This window comes from Eleutherodactylus coqui, chromosome 6, assembly GCF_035609145.1.
Source record: "Eleutherodactylus coqui strain aEleCoq1 chromosome 6, aEleCoq1.hap1, whole genome shotgun sequence".
In the NCBI taxonomy this organism is placed as follows: domain Eukaryota; kingdom Metazoa; phylum Chordata; class Amphibia; order Anura; family Eleutherodactylidae; genus Eleutherodactylus; species Eleutherodactylus coqui.
Window position 1 is genome coordinate 7,750,292 of NC_089842.1, and position 14,412 is coordinate 7,764,703.

Below are 14,412 nucleotides of genomic sequence, written 5' to 3' on the forward strand. Positions count from 1 at the left end.
CTGGAAGTGGCTGCGCATCCACAGAGAAAGGATCTTCAATGAACTTAAATTTACTGTTGTCTCCTTTGGATAGTATCAATCTTCTGTCAAACTCCTGAATCGAAGGTTCAATGTCATTGGCATACTTTTATCCCTAGTGCGCCTATGGGCGGATTTGCATTGCGGAATCCGGACCGGGCGTCCTCCTTTGGGCTCAGCAGTACATACCGCCCATAGCATGCTATGGCAATATGCAATTTCATGTCGACGAGTGGAAACCGATTGTGATTTTCTGCTCGGGGAGGAGAACTCACAGCATGCTGCAATTTTGTGCGGGCTCCACACAGACGGCTTCGATTGAAGTCAATGGAAGCCGTCGGTCCTGAGGCTCTTCCACAATTATCATTGCTGGATCCGCTCCATTACCTGGCGATGGCACGGCCTATTCTGTACTGTGCATGTGCGCTGCCATGCCAGCTGGCACATCCACAGAACAGAATAGAAGACACCAGACAGGTATGCAAGGCTCACCGGCCAGGCACAGGGTTGGATTATGCTACTGGACTCCACATCCGGAATCCAACCCGCTCGTAAGCAGGCGGCCTTATTCGTCAGGTTTACACAACAGAATATGTTTCATACACCTAGTAAAGGGCCACATTTCTCCTTTTGACAATTGGCTTTTGAATAGCCTCAGTTTCATTTTGAAAGCCTTTACTGTAGCAAAAAATAAGTTGACATTTCCCTTCAAGCTGTAAATTCAAGTGATTTTAGATCAGTGTTCCCCAGTTCCAGTCCTCGGGGACCGCCAACAGGTCATGTTTTCAGGATATCTTGTAGTAAGAACACGTGTGGCAATGTCTGAGACACGGAAAATAATTACAATCACCTGTGCAATACTGAGGAAATCCTGACAACATGACCTGTTGGCGGTCCCCGAGGACTGGAGTTGGGGAACACTGATTTAGATGACTTGCGATGTCATATAAAAATACAAGTATAATTCCAACCTTCATTGTGCAGCTCTGGGAACTTTTTGGAGTCATTTTCAAAGAAATGAATGATTTCTTCCTTGAGAGAAACAAAACGTTGCAATACTTTTCCGCAACTCAACCAACAAACGTCTGTGTGATAGATTACATAATTGAGGTGGCACCAACCTCTTCAAGAAATGTGCAAAATACCCTATGTTTTAGTTCTGCAGTTCAACATTTTTATAAATGATCTATAAGAAGGAATTTATGGGAAAAGTGATCAAATTTGCCAACACAAAGCTAGAATAACTAACAGTAGGAAAGAACGAGGATTCAAAAAGATCTAGGCAAGCTTGAATAGTGGGCCACAACAAACAGAATGGTATTTAACAGGAAAAAATACAAAGTCCTACATATGGGCAAGGATAGTAAAAAAAAGCACAAATAGAGTGGAAGGAATTGGGCTAAGCAGCAGCACATGTGAAAAAGACTTGGGTATACTATTAGATCATAGACTGAAGATGAGTCGACAATGTGATGTAGCAGCCAAAAAGGCAAACACAAATCTGAGATGTATTAAGAGAAGCATAGAGTCTAGATCACGTGAGGTCATTATCGCCCTCTACTCTTCCTTAGTTAGATCTCATCTGGAATACGGTCTCCAGTTCTGGGCACCCCAATTTTAAAAAAAGCCCTATTCTCACCTGCACAAGGAAAGACTAGAAGCAATTGGATGACACTCAATTTCAATGGAAATCTTCAGAGTTTGGACAGACATCTGCCTGGGATGATTAAGTGATCCTGCATTGATCCCGATGACCCTGGAGGTCCCTTTCAACTCTACTATTCTATGAGTCCCCTCTTTTTGAGTAGTTTGACCAGTCGGTTCCTCTATTACTTCAAAGTGGTCATCAACATGTCAAATGAAAATTAGAAGCGGAGCAGTATCGGTCGAATCGGTGCTTTCGTCCGTTGCTGAAGAATAATAGCTGAATTCAGTTGCCATCTGCTTTAACTGATTGTTACAGTTATTGATACATCCGCTATTCTTCGCTGTACGGTCATAAAGGACAAACATATTTTCTCTTTTTTTTATCAGGACATAATCCAGGAACTGCCATCAGCAAACACTTCTTTATGCAGTCACCTTCAGTAAAACACTTCCCAGCAGCAAAATCTTTAGAAATCTGAAAACTAACCTTAGTAATCGTCACATTTACTTTCTTGAAAAATGGTTGTTCGTCAGTGAGATTTTTCAATAATGTGGGCGCTTTAATTTGATTTTCATTGGTTTCCAACTTGCTTAAATCAGGATGTTTTGATTTGAAGTGGTGACAAACATTGTATTCCTTTGGAACGGCTATAACTTCTCAGCAAACGAGGCACAATTTTTTTCTCTTATGTAAGTAAACAAGTATCTATTTGTCCACTCATTTTTGTCATCCCAAAAATGTGCATTATCTCCAAAAAAGTGCTCCGTTCTTTCTCACTGCTGCTGCGGGTGAAAGAGGAAAACAAATTTTTTTTTTAAGAATCCTGAAGTTGAACTTTTCATTGTGGATCAGAAGTCTAATGAATAACGACCTACCTAACTGGAACTAAAGTTTAGTACCAGGTAGGTAGTTCAATATTCATTAGACTTCTGATCCATACTAAAGCATCTCTCTGGTTACTCCCCCCAAGTTCTTCACATCCACTACATCTGAAAAAAATGCTACAACAGAAATGAGATGTGGTTTATGGACATGATGGTTTGCTACTATATAATGTACTGAGCTGTGGAATCGCCAAACTCTGCTGTTGAAATGCTACCTGTCAGCATAATTGCGCTGTTCGATATACTCTGGGTGCCAAATTAGATGTGGTTGAACGAGCTCTGAGAAAATAGTTTCACACAAAACAATGGGAAGTGATAACCAAGAGATTCCCTGTTTTATTGCATTAAGACACAGCTTCTTATAGACAAATATGTAGTTTTGTAACACCCCTTTCTGTCCAATCTTGAAACCTAAATACAGCTACATCATTCATTTGGTACAAACTTGTTTTCCTTTGATGTGTAGAGAATGATCACGTTCTGTTGACTCATTTCTCTGCTGGCTCCATTGTGTTGATAGAAATTTTGAGTTTCTTGTCTTTGGTGACTTTCTGTCTCCCTCATGTGATAGTAAGCAAAGATAAAATTTGCATAAACATATGAGGAATTTACCCTGCAGAACATTCTGCTTGCTGACATAGCCAAAATTAGGCTGAAATACAAATTAAATCATACAAGATGTAATCTCCCTTTCACTGCCCAAAGATAAAAGCTGTCCTGCAGGCCTAGCCGTACTGCTGTAGTTAGCTACTTACACTTACAGTATATATAAAGATTCTGCCACACCGCCACTCCTGGGGCCTTCTCTGAACTGAAGTATAGTCACGTGACCTGCTGTATTGCGAAGCGCGTCCGTTCACATTACTGAAGGTCCTTTAGTAAAGAACTGCCTGCACAGTCACGTTAGGCTGGTGACACCGCTACCACTGCCCTAAACATTACTGCCAGCAGCTGACATGACTGTCCTGTGGACTATAACATGACTATAGTTGCGTTACAGTTCACGTGATTCAAGAAATACTCTGGCGAGCTGCTTGTGACCCCTGGGTTGCATGTTGGGCAGTTCTGGTAATGGTGTATAAAGCTAGTATATTGTCTGATTGTGAAGGTCAACAATAGCGAAAACCAGTACTCCCTTTCCAATCGCTTATCTCCCATATAAATAAAATTCTTTTAAATGAAAAATGTATAGCCATTTGTTTAGACAGAATCACTCAGTTTGAATCAACCTGGAACCCTTGGGTTACGTTTACTAACATCCCAAATCTTCATTATTATGCGAGACTCTAAAAAACAAACAAACACATGTTGTGGGGGTCTGCCATGGGAAATTTGAGCCTGCACAAATTTTCCATGCAGAATCCTGCAATAGGTCCCTCCTGCACCGCAGACATGAGGCCTCAAAATCGATTATACTTACCTCTCTGGATGCTGCGGATCTCCCATCCATCGTGGCCGGATCTTCTTTCTTCGGCAGCGTGCCGTGCGCATGCATGGTGCACATTTTAACTGCTTCTCTCCTGCGGTCCCACAGCACAAATACAGTTGCGGGTGTGCCACAGAAGCGGACGCCTTCTATAGGCTTCACTGAAAGCTGCGAGAGCCCGGCAAAAAATGTAGCATGACGTCCGCAGGTATTTAATCACCTGCGGGTGTCCAATGAATCTCTATGGGCGTGGATCACGCACGCGGGACATCCGTGCAGATTTGCTGATTCTATTTTGCCCGTGGACATTGGGCCTTTTAGTACAGCTAGTTAGTATATTGTGTGATTAGGGTCTTACTGCTGGGACCCCCCAATCCTTTGAATGGAGGGAGCACAACGCTAGGTAACGTACAATGGACCTTTAGCTTCTAAATCTACACTGTTTTTAGAAACTACATTGTAACCTCAAGCCTTATGAAATGTATCTAGAGATGAGCGAGCATACTCGCTAAGGACAATTACTCGATTGAGCAATGTCCTTAGCGAGTACCTCCCCGCTCGGAAGAAAAGGTTCGGGTGCCGGCACGGGTGAGAGGTGAGTTGCGGCAGTGAGCAGGGGGTAGAGGGGGGGAGAGAGGGAGAGAGAGATCTCCCCTCCGTTCCTCCCCGCTCTACCCTGCCTGCCGCTGGTAGCCGAATCTTTTCTTCCAAGCGTGTAGGAACTCGCTAAGGGCAATGCTCAATCGAGTAATTGCCCTTAGCGAGTATGCTCGTTCATCTCTAAATGTATCCCTTTGTGTCTGAGTTGCACATCTGTAACATCTACACTGTTTCTTCTATCTATAAAGACTCACATTTAGAGAAGAAAAAAAACTGCACAATCGGAAACGACTTAGAATATCCCAGCGGACATGTCAAAGAAGAAATCTGGTACCCCAAAGCGTGTACAATGAAGACCTACCACAGTCCGGAGGAGCTGAACGAGTGTCTGCAGGGAAAGTTTCTTTACATGTACGGAGATTCGACCGTGCACCAGTGGATGGCATATTTTGAAGGGAAATTACAAAAAAGTAAGTATTGAAAACTTGAACATGATATGAACCGATAAAATGTACGGCTTGATGTTCACCTCTCCCGGGTTCTGTGAAATTGAGTGAGCAGATGTGAAAATAATAATTTATCCACTGGATGGGTGATAAAAATATGATTGCAGGGGGTCTAACTGCTGGGACCAGCACCAATCACAAGGATGGGGTTCCCGAGTTCCCCTTTTGAACAGAGCATGTGCACTTTTTCTACACTATTACTGCCCATTAGGCTGATGGATACAACTCACATCTGTACTCGGCTATCTCTGTCAGTTCCATACGTTCCATTTAAACAGAGGGGTCAGGACCTCGATCTCATGACTAGTGAATGTCCTAGCAGTCAGACCCCCAGCAATGCTACATTAATCATTCCTGTGAATAGGCGATAAATGTTGTTGGTGGACCAATGCATTTAAAGAGGCTTTTCAGGACTTAGAGGGAACCTGTCCGCTGCTTAAAGCACATAAACTAACTTCTGGTGCTGTTAGGGTAGGTGACAGGGAGCCGGGTGCTGTATTTTTCATACTTACCTGCCTCCTGGTTCCCGCGCTGCCAGCCTGTGAAGTCTGTATACCCGCCAGAAATCCAACTCTTTTCCAAGTTCTGTGCATGTAGTCTCCTATACAAGTCTATGGGTGAGCACTGAACACTGATAAAGAGTCAGATATTTTCAGACGATGTATAGACTTTACAGGTGGGTGCCGCGGGAAGCAGGTGAGTATGACAAATACAGCACCCAGCTCCAGGGGGAGGAGTGTTTAAACTAGGGACGGGGGGAGGGCGAAAAAAGAAATAAAGAGGGTAGTCAGTGTAGCTAGCGACCTGGGTCCAAGCAATGGGAATGGGGGTCGAGCAGGGGGTGGGGTTAGTACAGTTGGAACTGACAGATCAGCCAATAGTACCATTAGTAACAAAATGAATTTAAAGAACAAAAAAACTGTATAAAGTGTATGACCACGAATGCAAGAAGTCTGATCAGTAAAGTGGGTGAGCTTGAAGCGAGTATGACTGATGAAAACTATGATATAGTCGGAATAATAGTATCATGGCTTGATGATAAGTGCGATTGAGCGGTGAATTTACAGGCTTACGATCTCTTCAGAAGAGACTGTGGAAACCAGAAAGGGGGAGGGGTGTGTCAGTACATTAAATCGTACTTAGTGCCGAGGCTACGGGAGGATATAAGGGCAGGAGATGAACATGTGGAATCACTATGGGTAGAAATACAGGGAGAAAAAAAATTACAAAATCCTGATAGGGGTTCTCTATAGGCCACCAAAAGTAGCAGAAGAAACTGAAACCTTACTATTAAGGCAGATAGAAGAGGTGTCAATCCTCAATGAAGTAATTATCATGGGAGACTTTAATTATCCGGACATAACATAGGAAAACGAAACCTTTAAATCTCACAGGGTGATAAGTTCTTGAGAACAATTAAAGATAATTACCTTACTCAACTGGTGCAAGAACCAATGAGAGGGAGGGCCATTCTGGACTTAGTACTAACAAACCAACCAGACCAAATAATTGGGGTGCAGGTTGAGGGGCACTTGGGGAACAGTGACCAAAATATAATCAACTTCCAGCTGTCATTTAATAAGAAGCGACAAATAAACTAAACTTTAGTAAAGCTAAATTTTATGAACTTAGAACTACTAATCGGTAACATTAATTGGGACAACATCCTCAAAAATATCAGTACAGAGGACAAATGGGAAAAGTTCGAAAGGATCCTAATCACCTTATATGAGCAGTTCATTCCCTTTAAAAATAAAAGAACTTCAAGTAAAATTAAAACAATGTGGCTCAACAAGACGGTAAGAGGGGCAATAAACAAAAAAAAGAAAGCGTTCAAACTACTAAAGCAAGAAGACAGCGAAGAAGTGCTAAAATCATACAGGGAAAAAAACAAAATATGCAAAGATAAGATCAAAATTGCTAAGGAGGAGGCTGAAAGACTGATCGCCAAAGAGAGCAAAAATCCAAAACTATTTTTCAACTATATTAACTGCAAAAGGATTTGCACCGAGAGCACTGTCCCTTTAACAAATAATGCAGGAGAAATCATTGAAGATGATGGAGGGAAGGCAAACCTATTAAATAGTTTCTCTTCAAGCGTATTCACAAACGAAAAGGAAAGGCCAAATGAGATGCAGGGGAATAAAATGAACCCCTCACAAAATATCTCATACCTAATGCAGGTGGAAGTGCGGAACTGGTTAAAGAAGTTTAAAATCGATAAATTGCCGGGTCTAGATGGAATACACCCAAGGGTTCTAAGGGAACTAAGTGATGTTATAGCTAGACCACTATTTCTTATATTGATGGACACTATCAAAACCGGGGTTGTACTATTGGATTGGCGCATTGCCAATGTGGTTCCAATTTACAAAAAGGGGCCCAAAAGTGAGCCTGGTAACTACAGGCCGGTAAGTCTCACTTCAGTAACTGAAAAAATATTAAATATTAAAAGTAAAATAAAACCAGCCCACGGCTATAGGAAGTGAACAAACATGAACACTAAAAAAGGGGACACAAGCATCCAAAACGTACTACGCTTGTTATCTACAATAACAGCATAAATGATTGGCTCAATAGCCAATAATGTATCCCAAAAGGATGCAGTAGGGAAATAATTTATACCAAACGAAAATCTCTCACTTTAATCAGACTGTGTCAAATAGACACAGGTCTCCGCTATGGTTTTTTTTTTTAAAAGTCGATAAAAATTCATATCTCGATTTTAACAGTTGCCACGCAAGACACTGGAAGAGAAATATTCCATATGGTCAACTGAAACGTATAAGAAGGAACTGAACTCTGGACAATGATTTTGAAGAACAGGCCACCATCATAAAAAAAGCGTTTCAAAGAGAAAAAATATCCCACTAAATTAATTGATAACGCATATAAAAAGATTATTACCTCCAATGTATCAGTAAATGTTGCAAACTGTCCAACTCTACCTCAATATAATAGATCGGTAAATAATTTTAAAAAAAACTAGCCCCTCTTTTATAACCAAATTCAGTAATACCAACGTGGAAATCAGAGATATTTTTAAAAAAACATTGGTCTATTCTTTTAAATGACTTTTTTTAATCTCGTAATCTTGGAAAAAATCCATCAATTTTCAAAAGGAATAAAACTCTACAAAACATTATTGCACCATCTAATCCTGACAAAAAACTATGCTTTATAAATAGAGATGAGCGAGCCTACTCGGCCACGCCCCTTTTTTGCCCGAGTACCGCGATTTTCGAGTACTTCCGTACTCAGCGAAAAGATTCGGGGGGCGCAGTGGGCGAGTGGGGGGTTGCAGCGGAGAGTGGGGGGGGGGGGAAGAGGGAGAGAGAGAGGGCTCCCCCCTGTTCCCCGCTGCTACCCCCCGCTCTGCCACGCCTCCCGCCCCCCCCCCCCCCCGAGTACGGAAGTACTTGAAAATCGCGGTGCTCGATCGAGAAATTACTCGAAACGAGTATGTTCGCTCATCTCTATTTCTAAACAAATAAACCCGACAAAGCCCGGTGTCTTCAAATGTTATCATAAAAAATGTATATGTTGTCCGATTCTAGCGCATAAAAGAACGGATATAGATTTTAATATGAAAAAATATACGACTGGACAATATATGACCTGTGATATAACAAGAGTAGTATATCTAATAGAATGTCCCTGTAATTTAAAATACATTGGTAGAACAAAAAACAAATTAAAAATGCGGATAAACCATAGACTAAATATCAAAAACTATTCACAAACTCATAGCGTATCGAAACATTTTAATGATTATCATAACGCAGATTCTTTTTAAATGAGAGTAACCCCGTTAGAATATAAACTAACTCCATCAGTAGGCTAAGAAAAAAGAAATGTTTTGGATCCACAGATTAAATACTGTAACCCCGTATGGGCCAAATGAAGTCCTTCATAAAATGTAATGATAGTACTGATATCTTTAATCCTTTATTCTTAATAAATTCTCTTAGTAAAGCATTGGTGATAAATTATCTAAACTATTTTATTTTCCCTATTGAGCATTTTATATCTTTTTGTATAGTAGGAATTAATTTTAATGTGATATTTCTGTTCTTTGATGTTTGTCCAATATGCACTTGTGATGTATTATACTCTTTATCTTTATTCTTATTAGAATAATGTCTGTGGATCCTCGAGGTTATTAGTAAATGCATGACTATAAATGGCTTGCTATATGTCAGTCACCGGATTGAGAAAACCATAGCGGAGACCTGTGTCTTTTTGACACAGTCTGATTAAAGTTTATTTAAAACTTGAAACGCTACGTGCATTTCAAGCGACGTCAGAGTATGTCGGTATTCCACCAGGAGGCTTGACCCCGCCCCCGGTGATTACGGAGGATTCTCCATGGCGCTGCCCGCCATAAACCTCATGGAGATGCAAGTCCCCTATATAATGTTTGTGTTGTATCAGTGTTGTATTTTATGAGCTTGAGAAAGGCTGCTGCTGCAGCTGAAACGCGTTGCTCGATGTATGCAATAAAAAGATTTTCCTAATAAGTAAGCTCGATCTGTGCTACCACGAGCGCGGAAATTTTTTTTAATTTTCTACTTCACAATTCTACCCTAGATTTTTTTTTTACACTGTTAATCATGCAACACAATACATTTTTTCTGGGGGTCGGTACGATTACAACCATACCAAATGGTTATATTTTTTTTAGGTTTTTCCACTTTTCCAAAAAAAGGGTTTTCATGGCGGAAATTATAATTTTTTTCTTAATCGCTGCATTCAAGGTCCTATAACTTTTCTATTTTTCCATGGGTGCAACTCTGTGAGAGCTTATTTTTTGTGAAACGAGCTGGAGTTTTTATAGGTACCATTTTTGGGTATATGCGGCTTTTTTGATGGAGGCAAAATGAAAAAAATAAGCATTTTGCCTCTTTTTTTAATTATTTTTTTATGCTTTTTGGCATTCGTTTAATATATTGTACGTGTTGTTACAGCGATACAAAAGATGTGGGATTTAAAAATTTTTTACATTTTATGTTAATATGGGAAAAGCACTAAAAGGGTTTTTTTTTTTTTTTTTTTTTTACACCTTTTATGTCCCTGTAGAGGGCTTGCACCACCTAACCTATGATCGCTATGATAAAACATTGCAGGACTGCTGCCCTGCAATGCCTTATTGCTTGTATTAGCGATCATAGGCATTGGCAGTACAGGACACCAGGAGGTGGTGTCCTGTTGTCATGACAACCAGTCGGGCTCTCTGCGATTACAGCGTGCCCTCTGGGAACCCTTTACATGCCGCGATCTACGTAGATCGCGGCAGGATAGAGATTAACAGCGGGAGTCGCTGTCCCGATGCACCACCGCTGTTGCAGCAGGGGGCTGGCTATCGGTGACAGCCGGCTCCCACTGTTGGATAGTGCGGGATCACTTGATCTTGCGCTATCTACAGGACGTAACTGTATGCCCTGCTGTGTTAAGTACTTCCCTGCCAGGACGTACAGTTACACCCTGTGGTGGAAAGGGGTTAATCCCCGGCCAGAAGAGATGCTGAAGACCACTGCCAGGGAGAAGACGGGCTGGAGCCAGACAGCGCTTCTTGGGTGATATATGTGGGGTTTTTTTTTTTTGGTTTTTTTTTTAATGCAGCTAGGGCTTTGACAGTAGGATTTCCTACTCTCAAACGTGCATCGCACAAAACTGCGTTTTCATGTGATGCGATGCAACGGAGAGGAAGGCGCCATAGGTAAACATGGGTTACAAAACCTTGCAAGTCGCATGCATATCACAAAACCCGCAAGGTTTTTGACTCACAATCTCACACGCTACAAAACTTCACAAATGTGAAGGAACCCCTAGGAAAGCACGTGCTTTACATACGCCTTAGTGTTAGTAAATTTGCCCCATACGGTTGCTAGTTGATAATGTCATGTTTACTAAAGTTTTACTTTATTTCTTTTCTAGCACTGAAACCACTTAATCTCTATGTAAATGCGTGGGCACATACGCATATAAACGTGGACATCGAAAGGAACATACAGGTTGTGTGGAAGAGACACGGAAGGCCATTTGCGTATTCAGACTTTTTGACTGTCAGAGAAGAGCACTCTATCCCACGGGAAATCGATTTCATCGGAGGTAACGGTCATACGGTTATCGCACTATACATTGGAGTACATTTCCGATTCTTCCCCATCCATCACTTCATCCGAAGACTCCTCAACATTCGTCGTGCCATAGAACGTCTCCACCTCAGAAGCCCACAAACAAAAGTCATCATTAAGACTGAGAATACAGGTGAGATGATCAACGAGTTTGAAATGCTGACTGATTTCCATGGATATGTTCATTACTCCATAATGGAAATCGTCTTGAAAGGTCTCAATGTTGGCTTTGTTAATGGTTGGGACATGACCACCGCATTTAATACAAACCAGATACATCCACCAGAATCTTTTATAAGGAATGAGGTGAACATGCTGATGACCTATATATGTACCTGAGCTTTACAGGCTGGGGACACCTTTGAACACTTTTTATTACACCATATGTACTTTTGCAAATAAAAGGTATTTGCAGTTATTTTTATTACAAAAGTTCTTCCATTGTGCAGCTTGCATGTAATACACTTATCAGTAACATCCTCCCCTAGAAGGAAAAATATATATACCGTGGGAGAGTCAGCTCAGGTAGAGCGCGGGGTTGGAGTGTGAACGGCAGTGAGAGAGCAAGACACAGGTATAATAAATATACAGGCTTGGCCTGCGTTTATTAAAAAGTACAAAAATCAACAAAACACAGCCTGAGCTTTAGGCCGCCTGCACACGGGCGGAAATCCCGCGGCAGGATTTCCCGCGGGATTTCCGCCACTGAAAGCCTGCATGAGAGTGCATTACAATACGCACTCCTATGCAGACGGCCGTGGTTTGGCCGCGTGAAACCGCGGCACGTCCTATTTCTGTGCGGGGCTCGCAGAGCCTCGCACAGAAAAGTCACTCACCCGGCCGCCGGCTCCGGTCTGCGCATGCGCCGGCTTCCCGGGAGCAGACACATGAAAGAGCCGGGGCCCTGCAGGCGCTAGGGTTGGATCGCGCGGCGAGAATCCTCGCCGCCGGATCCGACCCGGTCGTCTGCAGGCGGCCTTAGGCATAAACAAAATCCTGCTTCTTACGCACTTACAAAACAGAGTCCTTCCCCTACTACACGTTACGGCTAGCTGCAGCCGCACAAACACCAAATATTTGCACAAAGTCCAGTCTTTCCCTGGGTCAGGAATAAAGCATCTCTTGAGGCCAGCAGCCTCCAGCATACTTAGCTGCTCCCGGGCCTCCCTCTGTCTGCAGCTTTGCCGACTTTATGGCCCAGCTAATGAGACACGAACTCCCTTTACTTCTAATGGGCGTAATATCTGAGCCCAGGCGAAACACAGCGACTGTCCAGAATTAATCCCTTCAGTGTCTCACAATAATATATATATAATATATACATACAGAGAGGCGAGCTAAATTCTCCTCAGTATAAACACATAGAGGTGAGGTAGATTATCCTCACTATATATACACACAGAGGTGAGACTCAGCTTTCTATCCTTCCGAGGTCGGTAAAATGAGCACCCAGCTTGGTGGGGGGTAATAAATTTTTTTTTTAAATTACCTGAAAGTACTGTATAATAAGTTGGTGCTATACAAAGATTTATAATTTTTATATATACATACACACATTCATATTCGCCAAAAACCCTGTGAAAGTCAACTCCTCATTCATCTCAGCAGGAAACATGGAATCCAAGGTAAAGATACAACCAGATTCTGACCTTAAAAGATTACCAGTGTGGTCTTGGTGGTGGTGGTTCGTTATGGCCCTTTCCAAAAGGCATACTTTGAGACTCTGTGGCTTGCCCTGGAGATATTTTAGAAAATGTGTGGCCACTGAGGTAAGGGTTTCTGTTGATTATGATCACATTGAGAGATGGTAGATAGAGGTTTTTGCATTCTCTTTTACAATTTTTGGGATGTCTGCCCCACATATACACTTGGATATGAACAAGTGATGGCATAAATCACTTGACGTGTTTTGCAGTTGGCGTATGATTTTAAAGGGTATGCTTTGTCATCAAGTGGATTGTAAACAGCTTAGTAGATATCGTGTACTGACAAATAGTGCAATCGCCACAAATAAATTAGCCTAGAACTTTAATGCCCCTCCCAAGACACAAAGGTGGCCTAACAAAATGGCTACAGACCAGCTGGTCTTAAATTCGGGGAACGTCTCGCTTAAGTTTCAGTAATGCTGGGATAAATGATTTAATACGATAGTCTGAGCTGAGAATGTTCCAATGAGTACACAATCATTTTCTCACATATTTCCATTGGTATTGTATGTTGTAATAAATCTTAGAATCGAATCCAAATGTTTCTCATTGGGTTGCAACAATTCCAGCTGATCTTTGGATCAAGGCACTTGTTAGGTAGTTCATACAAATTTCCATGGGCATCCTCAGATTTTTTTTTTAAGTTATCAAAAGGAGTGAAAATCCCTTTTCATATGAGGTAAAAACCATCAAATGTTAAGAGACTGTGGCAGTTTCTTTACAAAAAAAAGAGAACTCGAAAGATGACCTCGATCAATACATAACTTGAGATATGCAGGTATTACATGGTTACCCCTGAGGAAGCTGTCAGAGTATAGTGATACACGTGGGGATTTCCTCCTGTGCAGCCCTTTGCTTATTTGGCTATACATTTTCTTCTCTCTGGCAGCATCCCCAACCTTTATCATGGGGTTCAGTAACTTCATGTTTCTCTATACTGGATGTCATTATATTAATAAATTGTTTTATATTTCATTTCTACATTTTATTTTGTATTTGCCCTTTATTTCTTATGGTGTATTTTACATTTTATAGTTAGTAGTATTCTTTTTGTTTTGCACTACAGACACTTTTTGTATATCTTATGGGGTGTATGTTGACCCTTCATAATTGACAATTTGGGAGAATAGCCTTTAATTCTATTTCTCCTGTAATGTATTGATATTAGCTGCATGGATTTACTTGTGCCATATTGTGACGGTAGTAATGGTCAATGTTTTTACTTTTGTTTCTAGTGTTTGTTATTAAAATATACATTTGTTTCTTTATTTTGGGTGTGAGCTTTTTCTATTTTGGCTCTTCTTAGACACAATGGTGCTGGAACTGGTCTTCTATTGTTATAGGCCATCCGTACTGAGTAACAGTAAACTGTGCATTCAGACACATTCGTTGGAGTAACAGTGTTGTGTTCGGCTGACTGCAGTGTCTGATGGTCAAAATTATTTCTGACATCCTTATCTGAAAACTGTTGGTGACGAGTTGTTTCT

At 41.4% G+C, this 14,412-nt stretch overlaps 1 protein-coding gene across 3 annotated transcripts in view; it reads left to right on the forward strand.

The window, feature by feature from the left end:
* Positions 1-14,151, forward strand: part of LOC136631778 (NXPE family member 2-like) — an 83,708-nt gene extending 69,557 nt beyond the window's left edge. For 2 of the 3 annotated variants that reach the window (XM_066606114.1, XM_066606113.1), the window contains exons 4-5: positions 4,825-5,046; positions 11,020-14,151. In XM_066606114.1, coding sequence (XP_066462211.1) covers positions 4,825-5,046; positions 11,020-11,558 — 761 coding nt within the window. In that variant the 3' untranslated portion in view covers positions 11,559-14,151. The remainder of the gene's footprint in view (positions 1-4,824; positions 5,047-11,019) is intronic. The other variant, XR_010793086.1, reaches the window with a different exon arrangement.
* Positions 14,152-14,412: the final 261 nt, after the last annotated feature.